This window comes from Oncorhynchus clarkii, chromosome 16 (genome assembly GCF_045791955.1).
Source record: "Oncorhynchus clarkii lewisi isolate Uvic-CL-2024 chromosome 16, UVic_Ocla_1.0, whole genome shotgun sequence".
Lineage (NCBI taxonomy): Eukaryota > Metazoa > Chordata > Actinopteri > Salmoniformes > Salmonidae > Oncorhynchus > Oncorhynchus clarkii.
The window spans coordinates 23,599,033-23,620,500 of NC_092162.1; the positions used below are offsets into that span (position 1 = coordinate 23,599,033).

The 21,468-nt window shown below is 42.0% G+C and overlaps 1 protein-coding gene across 1 annotated transcript; it reads left to right on the top strand.

The window, feature by feature from the left end:
* The first annotated feature begins 1,675 nt into the window (after positions 1 to 1,675).
* Positions 1,676 to 19,439, top strand: LOC139368225 (N-acetylglucosaminidase, alpha). Its single transcript, XM_071106886.1, has 6 exons — positions 1,676 to 2,209; positions 16,061 to 16,208; positions 16,421 to 16,567; positions 16,665 to 16,750; positions 16,923 to 17,179; positions 17,489 to 19,439. Exons 1-6 carry the CDS (start codon positions 1,800 to 1,802, stop codon positions 18,694 to 18,696), a joined length of 2,256 nt encoding a protein of 751 aa, XP_070962987.1. The 5' UTR covers positions 1,676 to 1,799; the 3' UTR covers positions 18,697 to 19,439.
* Positions 19,440 to 21,468: the final 2,029 nt, after the last annotated feature.

Below are 21,468 nucleotides of genomic sequence, written 5' to 3' on the forward strand. Positions count from 1 at the left end.
GTGATGTTGGAGGCACCCTTTCCTCTGATCTAAAAAAAAATATCCCAATTGCCCTGTGTAGGATGCTGTCTTTCGGATGGGATGTTAAACGGGTGTAACTCTCTGTGGACACTAAAGATACCATGGCACTTATTGTAAGTGGTGTCCTGGCTAAATTCCCCAGGTTGTTGCTGTAAATGAGAATGTGTTCTCAGTCAACTTACCTGGTAAAATAGGGGTTAAATAAAAAATACTGTGGTGTGCTTCCCTGATCCAAGAACTCATCTGATTGGTAGAGTAGGCAGGCCTTATGACTTTGTGGCTGTGGTAACTTAAGATGACTGGTTAGCATACATATGGCTAATGTGTGCCAGGTTATCTGATGGGACCAGCTACAATATACCGTTCTATCAAGTGCAAGTAAATCAACCATTTTAATTAGCTGATGCACATTTTGAGACTGTGAAACTTAAACTGTTTCTAGTGTTTGCAAGTATGGCCCCAATTGGTTTTGGTTAAAACATGATCAAATGTTTTGTTTACTTAAAAATATGCTTAATTGTGACAAATGTTTTCTGCAATGTGATCAACCTGTGACTGAATTCATTCAAGCCTTTGTTGTACACAGTTAGTGATCTACTGTAAAAACGGCTAGCTGGAGCTCGTCTGAACGGTCGGTTGTGAATGCCCTCACCCGTTAGTGCTTAATGCTGATATGTTTTGGTTCTGCCTACTATAGTGCTGGTCATATTCATGATGTGGAGGCCTGTACTCTTGATGGTCACCACACACAAGCGCTGACAGAGCTTTTCCATTTGAAGATGTTCATATATTTGTGGTTCTGAAAAAGGGAGAGACAATGCAATCATCAGGATCCATTTACAAGATACTAAGAGATACATATATGCAAATCAAAAATAGACATGCAAACTATAAATATATATCAGGATGTGTGAACATATGCCCTGATAAATGCATATCAACAACTGCAATAATTTTACAGGCTAACACAGGAATATTCACACATCAGCAATTTAAACCGAGAGGGAGAGAGAACTAAGACTAGGGCTATTGATTTATGGCCCTCTCTGGCCTGGCAACAGCCCTTATGAGGCAATTAGTAAATGCGCATGTGCAGGGGCACGAGAGAGGCAACACGTTACAGAAGTAGCGCGTAAACAATATAACTATTGCTATATCCCTTAATAATTAGTATGCTAGTTGCACTCAATAAATACTCTTCACTGACTAAACAATACTAAATGGACGAGGTAGCATGCATGTGGTAAATACAACCAGACAGTAAGTAAACATGCATTAAAATGAAGTGTCAGGGCGGGCCGTGGAGTGCGTAAACGTCCTGATTGGTTTGAATGGGCGGATGAACGCGAATCATATTGATAGGACCGTTTTTTTTTTAATGCCCTCTCAATATGATTCGCGTTGTTATATATATATATATATATATATTTTACATATAGGCCTACTGTAGGTCCAGCCTTGAAAACGCAAATAACATCATTTGTGACGTTTTGCTGAGGAATTTCCCTGTGCCTTTCTATACCCAAATACATCTAATCTAAAAATAAAACGTCCTCAGACTTTATCGGGTGACTATTTTTTCCCCCACGATTTTACCATTTACCAACCTCTCGACTGTGATTGGTTTAATACTTTGATTGACTCCAAACAAATCACACTCTGATTGGCACAGAGCATTTCTCAAAACGAAAACTTCCTGATTGCCTGAAAATTGACCAAACTCGTATTTTATTACACGGACGCATACGACTCTTTCGCTTAAGTTGATTTTGATCAAAATGAGATTTAAATGTATTTATAGCATTGCTTTACTTGTAGTAGTCTCTAATTTATCAGCACATTGCGAGTTTCAGACTCTCGCACATTTAAAACCGCAAGCCAACGACAAGACTCAGGGAAGAGCTGTAGTGGAACTTCTGAGACGTCTACTTGGAAATAGATCTCGTGAGTTCATAGTGTCCGTCAACAGAACTTTATCCAATGATAATTTGGAAGTGTGTGAGCTCCGGTCGGCGAAAAACAATAAAATCATAGCCACAGGCAGCACTGGGGTGGCAGTCGCCTCTGGGATTTACAACTACTTAAAATACTTCTGCAATTGTCACGTATCGTGGTCAGGTAATCAACTTAACATTCCTCGCCCGTTGCCGCAACTCACAGGCGTACTGCGCATCAGCACCCAACACAGGTAAGTGAACGAAACTTTATGCAGAGATACTACTGTCCTCACAGGATGTAATAGGGCAACCTGGGCTCATAGACTAGACGTAACATAGTAAACACGAGACACTCAAATTAGGGATACCTAGTCAGTTGTACAACGCAATGCCTTCGACTGAAATGTGTCTTCTGCATTTAACCCAACCCTTCTGAATCAGAGTATGATCTGTTATGATTGGTATGGTTACATAAGCGAGATGGTTACTTAAGGTTATGTTTACTAACCCAAAGGTTGCAAGTTTGAAACTCATCACAGATATTTTTTGTTCATTAGTAACTTGAACTACTTATGAATTTTTAGCTACTTTGCAACTACCTAGCATGTTAGCTAATCCTTCCCCTAACCTTTTTTTTTAATAGCATCATTTTTAATGTTTTGGCTTGGGGAGGGTATCAAGTCAGGTCGAGTCATAAGGCTCAAGTCCAAGTCAAGTCACGAGTCATTGATGTTAAGTCAGTCAAGTTGCAAGTCATCATATTTGTGACTCGAGTCTGACTGGAGTCCAAGTCATGTGACTCGAGTCCACACCTCTGGCTAACCCTAGCCACAAACTTAATGCTTTAACCTAACTCCTAAACATAACCCTAACCCCTAACTAACGTTAGCCAGCTAGCTGATGTTATCCACCTAGCTAGAATTCATATCATTTCATACGTTTGTTTCAACATATTGTACGTTCTGCAAAATCATAACACAATGTATGCTTAGAAAATTCGTAACATATAATATGAATTGTAAATTGCAACATATCATATGAAATTGGTGATGGGACATCCACAAATTGATTACATGCCATACATACTAAATGGAGTGTCTGGGATTTACGTTTATGTTTAGAAGCTTGAAAAAGCTGCTCAGATGTGGAAATCTAGTTCCATCACAAATATGACAATGCTATGCAGGGCATACATACAGCCTTTGGCTTGTTACAACCTCCTAGTGAGATATTTTTTGGAGCAGTGAGCAAGTTACCTTATTCATAGACGCTAACTATCTTTAGTGCCTATTGATGACGATATCTTCTTCCCGGGGGACTTTTGTGGCTTGGAAGACCCGGGTTCGTGACCTGCAAGAAGCATTATAATGTAGCCATTTGCTACATTGGAGTCAGAAGTGGGATATGGCTGGAATGAGGCCATCAGAAAGGCACGTACATAAGGGACTTGCTATTGTTAAGCATGGGGACACGCTCCTCCTGTACAGAGAGCAGTGGCGTGTATTCATTCATGGATGCCAAGGGAAGCCAGGTATACCCCCCCCAAAATTGACTATGAATAAAATAATTGGTCTTTAGTCTGTTTCCTAATTTTCCTTCAATTCGCAAGAGGCTGAATGTACAGTATCTCACTGGAGAAAGCATCTGAGATACTTGGTCTCAGTATTGTTCGGTCGATAGGCTGTTGGTTGACTAAGATCTTTTTTTTAGTCAAGCAGTCTAAAATATATAGATTTTATGATATGAGACACCGGTCTGATTCACGCCTGTCTCAGTGGACTAATCGATTGTGGAGGCCACGGGGATGGCACACAAGTATCACATTTACCGTTATTTCCCATAATTTCTAATGTACAATGTTTGTTTGGTTACGGTAATTTCTTTTAATGCATTCAATATATTCTTATTAGTCTTTTACCATTCTCATTGTCGAAGTGGACACGTTGTTTGCGGACTGCACAACCTAAGCTACACTTGTGAGGAATAAGTTTTGGTTTATTTCATTCCATTTAGGAGTTGTCAATTTATTCATTATTGTTTGTTTGTAGCGTTCCTGTCAATGTTGAGTAAGGAAGCGCACCTGATTTATCCATAAACGTAGGCCTGGGCTACCTGACCTGCATGCAAATGTAGGCCTATAAATGTGCCCATTTGGTGATCTGATAGAATTTCTGATTGTCTTAACTCACCACTGCTTACTTCTCAAAATCCTTTTTTATTGACCTCAGACAGCAAGTAAACAAAGTCTATTTTTACACCCATTGTGAATGACAATAGTTCCTCAATGTAGCCTATTAAAAAACTATTTGCAGCTCTCTTTCGATAACCACTCAGCGTGAAAGAGGGGGGGGGGGTGTCATTCTCTGATCCGGTGGAAACGTCGTAAAATAGGCCTACCCGATTACTTCTTATTAGGGATGCACGATATATTGGAATCATACGTTATTAGCAAAAAATGGCGACATCGGTATCGGCCCGATGTCTAGTTTAACGTCGATGTGCAAAACTGATGTCAAAGCTGATGTGCATACCTATATAACGTATATACATGACGTAATGACGTAAGATACAATTGTATGCAAAACAGCATTCCTAACCTAGCCCACAATGTCTGCTGTGTGGATCGAGCAGTCAACAAGTCGAGCAGTCATTTGAAAAAATAAGAATTTCAGCAAGTAACTCAAAGGTGAAATCCATTATAACGCCAAGATAATGGCATTTATTGCCCTTGACAATCAACCGTTCTTTGTTGTGATGTTGGCTTTTACCGACTGTTCGAGCACCGGTGCACATGTTGCCCTACCAGAGTTACACAGTAGTAGCGTCACTGCTATTAGCTTCACGGCATACTATGGAACGCCGTTTTGGGGCTTTGCGTGTCAAAAAAGATGCATGTCAAATAACACTATTTGACGAGTCAAATAACAGTTCTATTATAGAATGTTGTGTGTTCTGAATTTGCACGTGCAAGCCAAGCGCCACCACTACTATCAGTAGCGCTGTCAAAGCTGTACAAAAAAAGTCTGCAAACACAGGCCACGAATGATGTGTTTACAATACCATGTTGGTAATAAAGCATTATTTGTTCAACTGCAACTTCTGGGGTAGTTAGCTTTAGCTTGGTACCTAGCTAGCACCAATACAACCAGCCTGAAAACGATGACCAGTAGAAATTGCAGTCATTTTCATGATTCTTAGCAATGATTTAGGAATCCTTGTGAGGAAGTATTAGCTAGGTAGCCACTTGTTCGCCTATTGAAATTGAACTTCAGTTCATGAAAATAAATAGCTAGCCAGCTACTTAACCCTGTTGCCCAAAGCTTAACGTTATAAGCAGCCAGCTAGCTTCATCTGGCTAGTGAGGTTCGCCGGGTTATGTGTTGTGAATCTAGCCACAATAAGGATTTTAGGCACAATAGTGGAATTTGCGGTTTGCTTTCAAAATAAAAGTACCTCTTTGAAAGTGTTGCAGAAGGTTACAATTGGTGGAATTGTGCCATATTTAGACAATGTTAAACAAGGTTGGATTGTGAAGCAATGAAATTGGGTATCAGTCTACATGGTGACACCCACAGAACACAACTGTTAAAGGTTTATGCAAATATTAGCTCTTATCGTGAGACTGACTGTGTGAAATCACCTCCCCAGTCAGCCTATTGTGTGTATTGCCATTCATATTGCACTGTACAGCTTTAAATAAGGATTGGGGATCAATGAAATGGGGTATCAGTCTACTCAATACCCAATAAGTTTTTTCCCAATGTCCTCCTCAGTTATGGGACTCAAACATCCACGCGGTATTGTTTTTCCTCTGGAATAGTGTTCAATGCACATAGGTTGACAACATGTGGCTCAATTCAGTTGTTTCAGAGTCCCGCAATAAGAGCTATGACGCTAATGTCCTCTGGGTGTCACTGAGTAGGCTGATACCCCATGTCATTGATCCACAATCCATAGGCAAGGCTGTACAGTGTGATTAAACAACCTCGTCTGGCATTTTATATTCAGTTATGGCATAATTCTACTATTTGTATTCATTTGCATCACTGTCAATGACATACTTTTATTTTGAAGGCTAACCGCAAAGTCCACTATTGTGGCTAATCTTTATTGTGGCAAGCTTCACATCCAACCACCATTAATCAAATAAGAACTGTCTTATAAATTAGGGTTATTTTAGATCATGACACCCAACTATATAGTTAGCTAGCTAACTATAGCTACTGAAACAGATTGTTGTTTTGTGGGAAGAACATTGTTTGCATCCATGAGCTAGCTAGCTTTTTTTTAATGACCAGCAGTGTAAGTGCGCGAGACAACTTTACTAGCATCATAGCATACGTATTGAAGAATCGTTGTGACATATGAAATACGAGTGATGGTGTAATAACATAAAACATTTATGAACACGTTAAATTATGATGTGCAGTCATATTCAGGTCCTGATTGGTCAACAAGCTTATTTTACACGTCAAATAGTGTTATTTGACACGCAAAGACCCAAACTGCGTGCCATAGAATGAGAAATCCTGATTGAAAATCAAACAAATGAACAAATGAACCACGAAACAGCACAGGAAGTAAGTGAAAGAAATAGGTTTTGATTGTTTTACTGGTAATGGGGACATGCGTAAATGCCCCAAAAAATGCCTTTTTGGTCATTGTGGTGTGTGTAACCTTTTAACTAGGCAAGTCATTTGAGAACAAATTCTTCTTTACAATGACTGCCTACCCCGGCCAAACCCGGACGATGCTGGGCCAATTGTGCCCCGCCCTATGGGACTCCCAATCACAGCCGGATGTGATACAGCCTAGATTCGAACCAGGGACTGTAGTGATGCCTCTTGCACTGAGATTGTGTGTGTTTAACTGCACTAGAATGCTTAAAAGGCCACTAAAATGTTAAATATCGGTTATCGATGTTGTTTTTTCTGGAAAGGAAAATATCGGTATTGGCCAAAAATGTAATATCGGTGCATCACTAGTTCTTATTCCTTGCGCAAATATCCTACAGCTATGTCTGTCTGTCTGCAGAAAACTCTGAGGGCCCAGAATATTTGATACAATGTTGCAAGATTGCTAGCTCAAGCTTCAGGCCTGACCCAACATAATAGTGGATATAATGTTTCAAGTTCCTTGCAGACAGGCCATGAGTAGCCAATCTGATTTATAGGATATTTACGTTTTATCAGGATATTTTCTACCTGCAGGCTGCAATGTTTTTATTTGTTGGCTCTATGTGGGCTATTTTTTACATAGTTGGCAATATAAGTTACTTTTAGAATTTTTATTAACCACATGATGATTTTGAGATACATAGAACAGTTTAATGTATTATAATGTCTATGAAAATGTGCATATACATATCATAACTGGCACACAGATTGGTAGAAATGGTAAGATAAATTGGCACTCCAAATGGAAAAGGTTGCCGACCCTCGGTGTAGCTTATCTGGAATTTAACAACAGGAGCATAACAGCAGAATCTGCAAAGGCCAAGGTTTGGTCACTTTAAAAAAATGTATTAATGTTTTTGTTAGACTATCTTGATCTCTGGCTCCCTCCAGTCATTTGTGTCTTAATGATTTAATCACAGTGTGCTTAAAGCATCAGACAAGCTCAGTAACCTACATATAGTTTATTTTATTAAAACACATAGGGTGTGTTTTTATATAGGGACACACACACACACAGAGAAATCAGTACCATGGACAGATGTATCATATGTAGCTTACATTGATTGGACTAAATAGTTTCTGGTATCTTAGTTGTGGCTGTATTAGACTAAGCATAGATGATTTGATGATGTTGGAATAGTGGAGGCAGCTCCTGTTTTTCTTTATGAATTGCGTACGGTAACTCTGCGGTTCTAAATCAATAGTTGTTTAGTACTCCGAAAATATCTCAAACATTAACTTGCTTGACCAGTCTCTAGTAGGTCATGTAACTGTTTGCTTGTGGACTTCACCGGACAGTTGTTGCTCTCCGACTTTGTGATGAAACAAAGGTGTGGTTGAATTTATTCTGCCTGCCTGTCTTCTTACTGTCTCGGCCTTAGGCTTATATATCACGGTGGCAAGGGATATGAACTAACAGGTTATAGAGCAAACCATGCAATTATCACAAGCTTGTGTGATTTTACTCATGCACTGCTATAGATGGAGAGGATAGTGTAACGACCCCTGCCTACAGTGCCTTGCAAAAGTATTCATTCCCCTTGGTGTTTTTCTTATTGTTTTTCCTATTTCGTTGCATTGCAACCTGTAATTTAAATTATTTTGGAGATTATAATGGAGATACACGAAATAGTCCAAATTGGTGAAGTGAAATGAAAACAATAACTTGTTTAAAAACATTCTAAAAAACTGAAAAGTGGTGCGTGCATATGTATTTGCTATGAAACCCCTAAATAAGATCTAGTGCAACCAATTACCTTCAAAATATTGCACACAGGTGGACTTTAAGTGTCACATGATATGTCGCATGAGCTCAGTGTATATATACACATGTTCTGAAATGCCCCAGTCTGCAACACCACTAAGCAAGGGGCACCATGAAGACCAAGGAGCTCTCCAAACAGGTCAGGGTATGAAGTTGTGGAGAAGTACTGACCTGTGGGCCGCCCACAGACCAGGCAAGGAGGACATTAATCAGAGAGTCAACAAAGAGACCAAAGAGAACCCTGAAGGAGCTGCAAAGCTCCACAGCGGAGATTGGAATATCTGTCCATAGGACCACTTTTTAAATATTTTACCTTTCATTTAACTAGGCAAGTCAGTTAAGAACAAATTCGGCCTAGGAACAGGGGCAGAATGACAGATTTTTATCATGTCAGCTCGCAGAATGACAGATTTTAATCTTGTCAGCTCGGGGATTCGATCTAGCAACCTTTCGGTTACTGGCATAATACTCTAACCACTAGGCTACCTGCCGCCACATCCACTTTAAGCCGTACACTCCACAGAGCTGGGCTTTACGGAAGAGTGGCCAGAAAAAAAGCAATTGCTTAAAGAAAAAAAAAATAAGCAAACGCGTTTGGTGTTTGCCAAAAGGCATGTGGGAGACTCCCCAAACATATGGAAGAAGGTACTCTGGTCAGATGAGCCTAAAATTGAGCTTTTTGGCCTTCAAGGAAAACGCTATGTCTGGTGCAAACCCAACACCTCCCATCACCCTGAGAACACCATCCCTATAGTGAAGCATGGTGGTGGCAGCATCAGGGACTGGGAAACAGGTCAGAATTGAAGGAATAATGGATGGCTCTAAATACAGAGAAATTATTGTGGGAAACCTGTTTCAGACTTCCAGAGATTTGAGACTGGGATAGCGGTTCACCTTCCAGCAGGACAATAACCCTAAGCATACTGTTAAAGCAACACTCGAGTGGTTTAAGGGGAAACATTTTAAATGTCTTGGAATGGCCTAGTCTAAGCCCAGACCTCAATCCAATTGAGAATCTGTGGTATGACTAAAGTCTGCTGTACACCAGCGAAACCCATCCAACTTGAAGGAGCTGGAGCAGTTTTGCCTTGAAGAATGGGCACAAGTCCCAGTGGCTAGATGTGCCAAGCTTATAGAGACGTACCCCAAAAGACTTGCAGTTGTTATTCCTGCAAAAGGTGGCTCTACAAAGTATTGACTTTAGGGGGGTGAATAGTTATGCACGCTCAAGTTTTCTGTTTTTTTGTCTTGTTTATTTCACAGTAGAAAATATTTTGTATCTTCAAAGTGGTAGGCATGTTGTGTAAATCAAATGATACAAACCCCTCAAAAAATAAATGTTAATTCCAGATTGTATGGCAACAAAATAGGAAACATGCCAAGTGGTGTGAATACTTTCGCAAGCCACTGTATGTAGTCTTGTCACGATCAATGCTCGTTCATTAAATTGACAGACAATAGCGGTGAATGTGGAAAGAAAAATATTGCACATTATGTTTGACCCTGCATGTGAAATATGTGCGTAGTCTCTTTCGGAGTGTCAGCATTTGCATATGACCAGTTCAGTGTTCTGGGCTCTCTTTCGCTGCTTTATGGCACAGTGAAAATTGGAGGGTGGGGGGAGAACAGGGCATTGTTACAATTTAGTTTTCCTTGTTTACTGTGAGGGCTGTAGACATTTGTGCTGTGGCTGGGCCCTGTTAAAGCGAAAATCAGTGGGACGTGAAGAATGGAGTGTTGTTACAATCGAGTTTTCCTTGTTTATCGTGAGGGCTGTGGACATTTGTGCCCTTCAATTAACCATAGTGCATTAGTCGCACATCAGCTAACCCCAGCAATGTCATCATGTTAAGTGGTTGGATTGTAAAGCGCATGGGGCAGTTTTTTTCCATGACACGACATTAACAGTGAAGTGTAAGTTAACTATGATTTGGCTGAGATCAGATGTTGAGCTCGAGCTTGTTCCCGGCTGAAAGCTTTCATCCAATGAATCTACAGGATCTGTATGACAAACGCTGGTGTAAAGGTCAGCAGCAGGATTAGTCTGTAGAACATACACAAGTTGGTGATTAGCCAACATTTTACTACTTTGTCCCCATCAATACGCACTCAAAGAACGATATCCACCCACCTACCCCACTCGTGTTAATAGATCATGCATACTAACCTTCACACACTACCCACACTTAACAAGCACCAGTCAGTCACCCACCCCATCTCCTCCTTACTAATTTTCTCCAATTTAGACTTCAAGCTTTGCATAAACAATCAACTAAGCAGCTACAAGACAGAGATACTACAGTAGACGTTGTAGCCTACTTATAACACACCATGTATTACCACAGGACACACACCATGTTTATGCAGTACACAGTGCATTCGGAAAGTATTCAGACCCCTTCACCTTTTCCACATTTTATTACGTTACAGCCTTATTCTAAAATTAATTAAATCGTTTTTCCCCCTCATCAATCTACACACAGTACCCAATAATGACAAAGCAAAAACAAAGCAATTCAAAATAAATGAAATGCATAAGTTTTCAGACTGGAGGTCGACCGATTTAATTAGGGCCAATTTCAAGTTTTCATAACAATCGGATGTCCGTATTTTTGGGCGCCGATGTGACGATTATTTTTTATTATTATTATTTTCTTTTATACCTTTTTATTTAACTAGGCAAGTCAGTTAAGAACACATTCTTATTTTCAATGATGGCCTAGGAACGGTGGGTTGACTGCCTCGTTCAGGGGCAGAACGACAGATTTTCACCTTGTCAGCTAGGGGGATCAAATCTTGCAACCTCAGTTAACTAGTCCAACCCAATAACGACCTGCCTCTCAATTGCGCTCCACGAGGAGACTGCCTGTTACGCGAATGCAGTAAGCCAAGGTAAGTTGCTAGCTAGCATTAAACTTATCTTTATAAAAAAACAATCAATCATAATCACTAGTTAACTACACATGATTGATGATATTACTAGATATTATCTAGCGTGTCCTGCGTTGCATATAATCTGACTGAGCATACAAGTATCTAAGTATCTGACTGAGTGGTGGTAGGCAGAAGCAGGCGCGTAAACATTCATTCAAACAGCACTTTTGTGCGTTTTGCCAACAGCTCTTCGTTGTGCGTCAAGCATTGCGCTGTTAATGACTTCAAGCCTATCAACTCGTGAGATGAGGCTGGTGTAACTGAAGTGAAATGGCTAGCTAGTTAGCGCGTGCTAATAGTAGTTGTTCCCCTTGCTCTGCATGGGTAACGCTGCTTCGAGGGTGGCTGTTGTGTTGCTGGTTCGAGCCCAGGGAGGAGCGAAGAGAGGGACGGAAGCTATACTGTTACACTGGCAATACTAAAGTGCCTATAAGAACATCCAATAGTCAAAGGTTAATGAAATACAAATGGTATAGAGGGAAATAGTCCTATAATTCCTATAATAACTACAACCTAAAACTTCTTACCTGGGAATATTGAAGACTCATGTTAAAAGGAACCACCAGCTTTCATATGTTCTCATCTTCTGAGCAAGGAACTGAAACGTTAGCTTTCTTACATAGCATATATTGCACTTTTACTTTCTTCTCCAACACTTAGTTTTGCATTATTTAAACTAAATTGAACGTTTCATTATTTACTTGAGGCTAAATTGATTTTATTGATGTATTATGTTAAATTAAAATAAGTGTTCATTCAGTATTGTTGAAATTGTCATTATTACAAATAAATAAATAAAAAATCGACTGATTTAAAAAATAAAAAAAATTATATCAGTATCAGCTTTTTTGGTCCTCCAATAATCGGTATCGGCGTTTACTCAGTATTTACTCAGTATTTTGTTGAAGCACCTTTGGCAGCGATTACAGCCTTGAGTCTTCTTGGGTATGACACTACAAGCTTGGCACACCTGTATTTGGGGAGTTTCTCCCATTTTCTCTGAATATCCTCTCAAGCTCTGTCAGGTTGGATGGGGAGCGTTGCTACACAGCTATTTTCAGGTCTCTCCAGAGATGTTCCAAGTCCGGGCTGACTGGGTCACTCAAGGACATTCAGAGCCTTGTCCCGAAGCCACTCCTGCATTGTCTTGGCTGTGTGCTTAGGGTTGTTGTCCTGTTGGAAGGGGAACCTTTGCCCCAGTCGGAGGGCCTGAGCGCTCTGGAGCAGGTTTTCATCAAGGATCTCTCTGTACTTTTCTCCGTTCATCTTTCCCTCGATCCTGACTAGTCTCCCAGTCCCTGCCGCTGAAATACATCCCCACAGCATGATGCTGCCACCATGCTTCACCGTAGGGATGGTGCCAGGTTTCCTCCAGACGTGACGCTTGGCATTCTGGCCAAAGAGTTCAATCTTGGTTTCATCAAACCAAAGAATTTTGTCAGTCCTTCAGGTGCCTTTTGGCAAATTCCAAGCCGACTGTCATGTGCCTTTTACTGAGGAGTGGCTTCCGTCTGGCCTCTACCATAAAGGCCTGATTGGTGGAGTGCTGCAGAGATGGTTGTCCTCATGGAAGGTTCTCCCATCTCCACAGAGGAGCTCTGTCAGTGACCATCGGGTTCTTGATCCCTGACCAAGGCCCTTCTCCCTCGATTGCTCATTTTGGCCGGGCAGCAAGCTCTAGGAAGAGTCTTGCTGGTTCCAAACTCCTTCCATTTAAGAATAATGGAGGCCACTGTGTTCTTGGGGACCTTCAATGCTGCAGAAATGTTTTTGTATTCCTGTCTAATCAATTGAATTTACTACAAGTGGACTCCAATCAAGTTGAAGAAACATCTCAAGGATGAATAATGGAAAAAGGATGCACCTGAGCTCAATTTCGAGTCTCATAGCAAAGGACCTGAATGCTTATAGATAAATAAATATATATCCTCAATCTACACACAATACCCCATAATGACAAAACGAAAAACCGGTTTAGACATTTTCAAAAAATATATACAGGGGGGCAAAAAAGTATTTAGTCAGCCACCAATTGTGCAAGTTCTCCCACTTAAAAAGATGAGGCCTGTAATTTTCATCATAGGTACACTTCAACTATGACAGACAAAAGGAGGAGGAAAAACATTCCAGAAATTCACATTGTATGATTTTTAATGAATTTATTTGCAAATTATGGTGGAAAATAAGTATTTGGGCAATAACAAAAGTTTATCTCAATACTTTGTTATATACCCTTTGTTGGCAATGACAGAGGTCAAATGTTTTCTGTAAGTCTATACAAGGTTTTCACACACTGTTGCTGGTATTTTGGCCCATTCCTCCATGCAGATCTCCTCTAGAGCAGTGATGTTTTTGGGCTGTTGCTGGGCAACGCGGACTTTCAACTCCCTCCAAAGATTTTCTATGGGGTTGAGATCTGGAGACTGGCTAGGCCACTCCAGGACCTTGAAATGCTTCTTACGAAGCAACTCCTTCGTTGCCCGGGCGGTGTGTTTGGGATCATTGTCATGCTGAAAAGACCCAGCCACATTTCATCTTCAATGCCCTTGCTGATGGAAGGAGGTTTTCACTCAAAATCTCACGATACATGGCCCCATTCATTCTTTCCTTTACACGGATCAGTCGTCCTGGTCCCTTTGCAGAAAAACAGCCCCAAAGCATGATGTTTCCACCCCCATGCCTCACGGTAGGTATGGTGATCTTTGGGTGCAACTCAGCATTCTTTGTCCTCCAAACACGACAAGTTGGGTTTTTACCAAAAAGTTATATTTTGGTTTCTTCTGACCATATGACATTCTCCCAATCTTCTTCTGGATCATACAAATGCTCTCTAGCAAACTTCAGACGGGGCTTGGACATGTACTGGCTTAAGCAGGGGGACACGTCTGGCACTGCAGGATTTGAGTCCCTGGCGGCGTAGTGTGTTACTGATGGTAGGCTTTGTTACTTTGGTCCCAGCTGTCTGCAGGTCATTCACTAGGTTCCCCTGTGTGGTTCTGGGACTTTTACTCACCGTTCTTGTGATCATTTTGACCCCACGGGGTGAGATCTTGCGTGGAGCCCCAGATCGAGGGAGATTATCAGTGGTCTTGTATGTCTTCCATTTCCTAATAATTGCTCCCACAGTTGATTTCTTCAAACCAAGCTGCTTACCTACTGCAGATTCAGTCTTCCCAGCCTGGTGCAGGTCTACAATTTTGTTTCTGGTGTCCTTTGACAGCTCTTTGGTCTTGGCCATAGTGGAGTTTGGAGTGTGACTGTTTGAGGTTGTGGACTGGTGTCTTTTATACTGATAACAAGTTCAAACAGTTGCCAATAATACAGGTAACGAGTGGAGGACAGAGGAGCCTCTTAAAGAAGAAGTTACAGGTCTGTGAGAGCCAGAAATCTTGCTTGTTTGTATGTGACCAAATGCTTATTTTCCACCATAATTTGCAAATAAATTCATTAAAAATCCTACAATGTGAATTTCTGGATTTTTTTCTTCACATTTTGTCTGTCATAGTTGAAGTGTACCTATGACGAAAATTACAGGCCTCTCTCATCTTTTTAAGTGGGAGAACTTGCACAATTGGTGGCTGACTAAATACTTTTTTGCCCCACTGTAAATGTATTTAATTTATATATATTTTTCAAAATGTCTAAACCTGTTTTTCGTTTTGTCATTATGGGGTATTGTGTGTAGATTGAGGATATATATATATATATATTTTTTTTTTAAATCAATTTTAGAATAAGGCTGTAACGTAAGAAAATGTGGAACAAATCAAGGGGTCTGAATACTTTCTGAATACACTATTTATTTGCTCATCACGGAGTCAGGGAAAGATTTAGCAAAGGTGACTTGCGCTAGTTCCTGGTGTTGAGCTTGATGTTGTCACTACAGATGTAAATGGGATCGGTTGATGTCACTGCAGATGTTAATCGAACACACAGGCCAGTCAAGTTAGCCTCTACAGTAGTTAGTTGGCTAGCTAATAGATAGATATGGTCCGGTAGCTAAAATAACTTAGCGTAGCTTACATTTGCTTGCAAAGTTACAAATCACATTGCCAGATAGCAGCTGGCTAATTACATTGATTTGCTTCGGAATGTTTAGCCAGCATATTATGAAAGCTAGCTAGATTTTGGTTTAGATAAACACTACGTTACCTCTGCTCGACTTCTTAGTAAGGCAACCAATGAAATGTTAACCCAGCAGCCTGTGCTTGCTTGTAGTTTGCACATCCAGGTACTGAGCACCACACCATGACTGAACTTGACAGTTGTAGAGACAAAAATATATAAACTCAGCAAAAAAAGAAACATCATCTCACTGTCAAATGCGTTTATTTTCAGCAAACTTGACGTGTACATTTTTGTATGAACATAAGATTCAACAACTGAGACATAAACTGAAGAAGTTCCGGGGGGGGGGGGTCAAAATCAAAAGTATCTGGTGTGGCCACCAGCTGCATTAAGTACTGCAGTGCATCTCCTCCTCATGGACTGCACCCGGTTTAGCCAGTTCTTGCTGTGAGATGTTACCCCACTCTTCCACCAAGGCACCTGCAAGTTCCCTGACATTTCTGGGGGGGAATGGCCCTAGCCCTCACCCTCCGATCCAACAGGTCCCAAATGTGCTCAATGGGATTGAGGACACATTGTGTCCAGTGTAGCAACTAAACACCAATGTTTTCCCGACGTCCCAGTGTAGCTCCCTGGTAATGCCTTTCTCTTGTTTCTAGATTCAGGTACTATCAGAACGTATGCACTCAGAGCTACTCCACATTGTGGTGGGACTGGCCACGATGGCAGAGAGAGATCGACTGGATGGCACTGAATGGCATCAATCTGCCTTTGGCATTTACTGGACAAGAGGCCTTGTGGCAAGAGGTAATGAGATCCCATAGTGTGTGTGTGCTGAGGTGGAGCAAACTGGAATGCATATTACAACTAATTTCCTACTAATAGGTGGGGGTAATGCCAGATAAAAGTGCAAAGTAATTTTTTGCTAACCTTTTCCTATTTAAACACACATTTTGTCTTAACTGTATTGTATTGTATTTTAGAACAACTCTGACATCTAGCTGTTTTTGATGGATTAGGTGTACCTCTCACTGGGGCTGAACCAGACTGAAATTGACCACTTCTTCACTGGCCCCGCCTTCCTAGCCTGGAACCGTATGGGGAACCTGTTCCAGTGGGGTGGACCCCTACCACAGTCCTGGCATGTGAAGCAGCTCTACCTTCAAGTACTAACATTTTGATTGGTCTCCATACACACATTGGTTCCCTCCTACATTTGGAATAATAATGATATATATGTTGTATATTTCTTCTGCACTCCAGTTCAAGATTTTAGACCGAATGAGATCCTTTGGAATGCTGCCTGTCCTGCCGGCATTCTCTGGGATTGTGCCTCAGGGCATCGTCAGGTATGACTGCTTATTCAAAACCGTTTCATCAATCCATGGCTTCCGTTCTATATTTTTGTTGTTGGAATACAAAATAAATAGCAATTTGGAGGTATTTGAATCAGTTAAGATCAATGTGCTCGGCAACAATGTTTTCCTGGATTGTTCAGTCCTTGTTTGTTCCATTTTCCAGGCTCTTTCCGAAAGCCAACGTTACCAAACTGGCGCCCTGGAGCCACTTCAACTGCAGCTACTCCTGCGCATATACCCTGGACCCCCGTGACCCCCTCTTCCATTCGATCGGCTCCCTGTTCCTGTCCCAGCTGGTCAAGCAATTTGGCACAGACCACATCTACAACACAGACACCTTCAACGAGATGACGCCGACCTCCTCGGACCCCACCTACTTGTCCTCGGTCAGCCGCGCAGTCTTCGACACCATGACCTCTGGTGAGACAAGCATGCCGAACGACGCAAAATAAACCGCTGTCTGTTAATTAGCTGACACTAGCTTCGTTACCCTCTAATGTGTTAAGTAGTTTTTCTTCCGGGAATTCCGGCCACAACAGTTAGCGGATGTTAAAATGTCAGTATACATTGGGTCGTAATTACTGTAATCGTCCTACTTTCATAACCCCAGGGTGCCCTGCCATAGTGCCACTTGTGGGGGTTGTACACAGACCCCTTGCCCATACTCCTAGCCATATCAAGAGCTCTGCCTTTCTTCTCTCTCACCCCAAAATCTTTTTTTGTCTCCAGTGGATCCCCGGGCCATTTGGCTGATGCAGGGCTGGCTCTTTGTGTTTGACACAGCATTCTGGAAGCCTGCCCAGATTCAGGCCCTTCTGCACGGAGTGCCCATCGGTCGGATGATCGTGCTGGACTTGTTTGCAGAGTCCACGCCGGCTTTCTCCTTGACCAAGTCTTTCTATGGCCAGCCCTTCATATGGTGCATGCTTCACAACTTTGGCGGCAATAGCGGGCTTTTTGGCACGGTGGAGAGCATCAACTCGGGGCCTTTCGATGCTCTCGCCTTCCCCAACTCCACCCTGGTTGGGCTCGGGCTGGCGCCGGAGGGCATCGAGCAGAACCCTGTGGTGTACGAGCTGATGAGCGAGTTGGCGTGGCGCAAAGAGCCAGTCAACCTGGCCAAGTGGGTGTCGCTGTATGCGGTTCGCCGCTACGGCAGCACCCACGAGAACCTGACGGCCGCCTGGAGACTGCTTTTTGGTAGCGTTTACAACTGCACCGTGCCCCACTACAAGAACCACAACAAGAGTCCACTGGTGCACCGGCCCTCGCTGCACAAGACCACAGAGGTGTGGTACCAGCGGGCCAACCTGTACGAGGCCTGGAGGCTGTTGTACCAGGCGGCCTGGCCTCTCATGGCCCAAGAGACGTTCCGATACGACCTGGTGGACGTCACCCGAGAGGTTCTGCAGCTTCTCACCACCGACTACTACCACGAGATCCGGGATGCCTTCCAGGCCCAGAAGCTTCCGGAACTCCTGACGGCGGGGGGCGTGCTGGTGTACGACCTCCTCCCCGAGCTGGAGCGCCTGCTGTCCAGCGACGGCCACTTCCTGCTGGGGACGTGGCTGGAGCAGGCACGCTCCCTGGCCCTGGATGAGGCTGAGGCACGGCTGTACGACATGAACGCCCGGAACCAGATCACCCTGTGGGGGCCCGAGGGCAACATTCTGGACTATGCCAGCAAGGAGTGGGGTGGCCTGATGGAAGACTACTATTCCCAGCGATGGAGCCTGTTTGTTAACACCCTGGTGGAGTGCCTGGAGAGAGGCCGACCCTTCAGGCAAGACGCTTTCAACCAGGCCGTCTTCCAGGTGGAGAAGGGCTTTGTTTTCAACAAGCGGAAGTACCCCTCCAAACCACAGGGTGACACCTACGACATAGTCAGCAGAATCTTCCTCAAGTATTATCCACAGGCTTTGGAGAGACTAAAGTGAGCCTGTCTGTAATCTGCCGAAAGACTTATCTCCTTTCACAGCGAGAAGAATGTCTCTCTCCCCCCCCTCCCCCCAATCACTTTTCTGTAGAATGTACTCAGAGGCTCAAAATACCCTTTTATTTTGTAAATAATTATATTGTGGATTGTTGAGATTACTAGAGCAGCATACAAATGTACATATTGAAGATGAAACATCCAAACATATGTTAAATGTGTAAGGAAAAAAAACTATGACATTAAATAGAGAGTTCAGCAAAATGCCATTTCAATATTTTTCTTCTTACCTTCGAAGCAGTCTATGGACAAGGAGTGACTGCAATCCACTATTCGGTTTTGTAAAACTACCACTGCCAACAAACGGTAAAATGTGCATTTTCAGAGAAAAAACGAATGCAAGTCAATCTCCCTCATTTAGCATGTTTTAAATATAATGCCCTAATGATCTCTTAAATGGATTGTGTTGCCTAATTGCTTACCAATTACTTGGTTTAAACAACAAAAAAAAGGGAGACGATTTGGGCATGAAATTAGGCTGCTTTCAAGGTAAGGAAACAAATATTTAAATATATATTTCACTGTTAAGTAGCCTTGCTTGAGCCTTGGCATGCATTTCACTGAACTATCCCTAGGCCAAGTGCAGCTGTATTTGGCTCAATATCAAATCATTTCTGGGTAACAACTAAGTTAAGGAGTTTTACATTAACAATTTTCTTAAAATAAACAAATGGCTTTTTAGCACAATTATTTCTCAAGCAAGCATTTTGCTAGGACTGTCTGGGTGTGGAGCGGGGAAAGGGGACCAGAGTGGTGCATTAATCACAGTCAGGATTGTGGAAGGAAGCAGAGAGGCCTAATGGGAGGGATATGCAACTTGAAAACTAACTGTTATTTGCAGAGGTTTGGAAGTCTATTTTTATTATTGGTCTAATAACTTATTTCGCCTCGATAAGACGAGCCAAAACACGAGGCGAGCCAGAACCCATACAAAACCTGCTGAATAGAAGGTCCTGGGTTGTATTTTTCAACCAGCAACTATCGGGAAATAACACTGATCACATTCTTTTTCACACTTTTACATTGTTCTTTTCATCAGCCGTTATACAAAAATGATACAGAACACAGGAAAATCTGAACTTTGACTGCACTGGGCCTTAAACTTAATTACTATAACCGGCATAGATTAATATATTACTTAATTGAACCATTAATTAATACACTAAGTGTAGAAAACATTAGGAACACCTGCTCTTTCACATGGTCAGTCTGTCATGGAAAGAGCAGTGTTTTTAATGTTTTGTATACTCAGTGTATTATAGAGAGCAGTCCTTTCGGAGCCCAGATCATTTATTTATGAATCCCATCATTGGATGTTTCAGTAGTTGGGTTTCCCAAGGGACTCCATAGGCCAGCATAGCTGACCTAAGTTGTAAATATACAACAACAAAAAAGGAATTGCCCTGTAATGTGAATGTATCTTTCAAATTTTGGAATGTTCTCAAATCATTACTGTTCATGATATCGATAAGGGTACGGATTCCACCTTTGGACTATTGGGGTGACGCAAAAGGCCATCCTCCAGACGGCAAGGCATTATTGTGGAATGTTGGCGTATGGGCATGCCATTTTGATTCCCAGTTACATTGTTTTTTCAATTTTGCGAGGAGATTTTTCAGAGGTGTACAGGTCTTTATAGAAGCGAGAGAATCTTGAATAAATTTGTGTTCTGATAGTAATTACCGTGTTTCAGATTCAATAGTTGCTAATATCAGCCAATTGATCGTTACTACTTAGCTTGTTGGCTAGTAAACAACTGGGACGATTGCCATGGAAGTAATGGTTGAGTATTATATCTTTATGTTTGAAACCTGAAATGTGGCGAAAGGTCGCAAAGTTCAAGGGGGCCGAATACTTTCGCAAGGCACTGTATATGGTAACGGGCTATAGTGCATAACACAGAATCCTCATACAACATGATATGGGAATGTTGTTTCCTACTAGTTATTTGCATATTTTAGCAATGTAATAGTATTTCCATGCCACTAAGTTAGTGTAATTCAGATGAAACAGTCACATTAGCCTCCGAGGGTCAACCCATATCTAGGGCACCAATCAATATCGGATGCAGCTATGGTGGTACTAGCTAACTCATGTCTGTCATGTCTGACTACAACAGTGTAACTAGCAGCAACAAACTCAAACCAACCCAGGGACATGGCAAAACATGTCACAGTTGGTTGCATAGTGTTGCATAGTGTAATGGCATCACCGGCCTGAGTCTGATCCGATCTCGAGCCAGTCAGTCTACATCTGTAAAGCATAGAATTAGCTTCCCAATGAGATTACATTATTTATCGCGCTATGACAATCGTTGACCCCTTTTCTGTTAAACAAAGTGCACAATTGGGTGCCAGACTGATCCCCTAGTCATGAATGGATGCCAGGACCTACCAGAAGGCGCAAAGGTGGGTATCATAACATTTTTAGGAATGGTTTAGCGACCTCCAAAAATAATCTAATTCACTGTTTACGTTCTATTTTCACAGTTTGTCAGGCAAGACCTCAGGATAAGTGTCATGTGACACAAGTACCCTTGTGACACCTTCGTTGTTGCCAGAGTATCCCTCGATTCCTATGAAAAAGACACTCCAACACCGAGGCCTCTGACAGTTACTGTTACTGCCCTGACGACACAGACGGCTTCATCAACAACAGGTAGTGTGTGTTAAGTGAAAAGTTGTATTCAAAAATACCCTGCTTGATAAACTAGTCT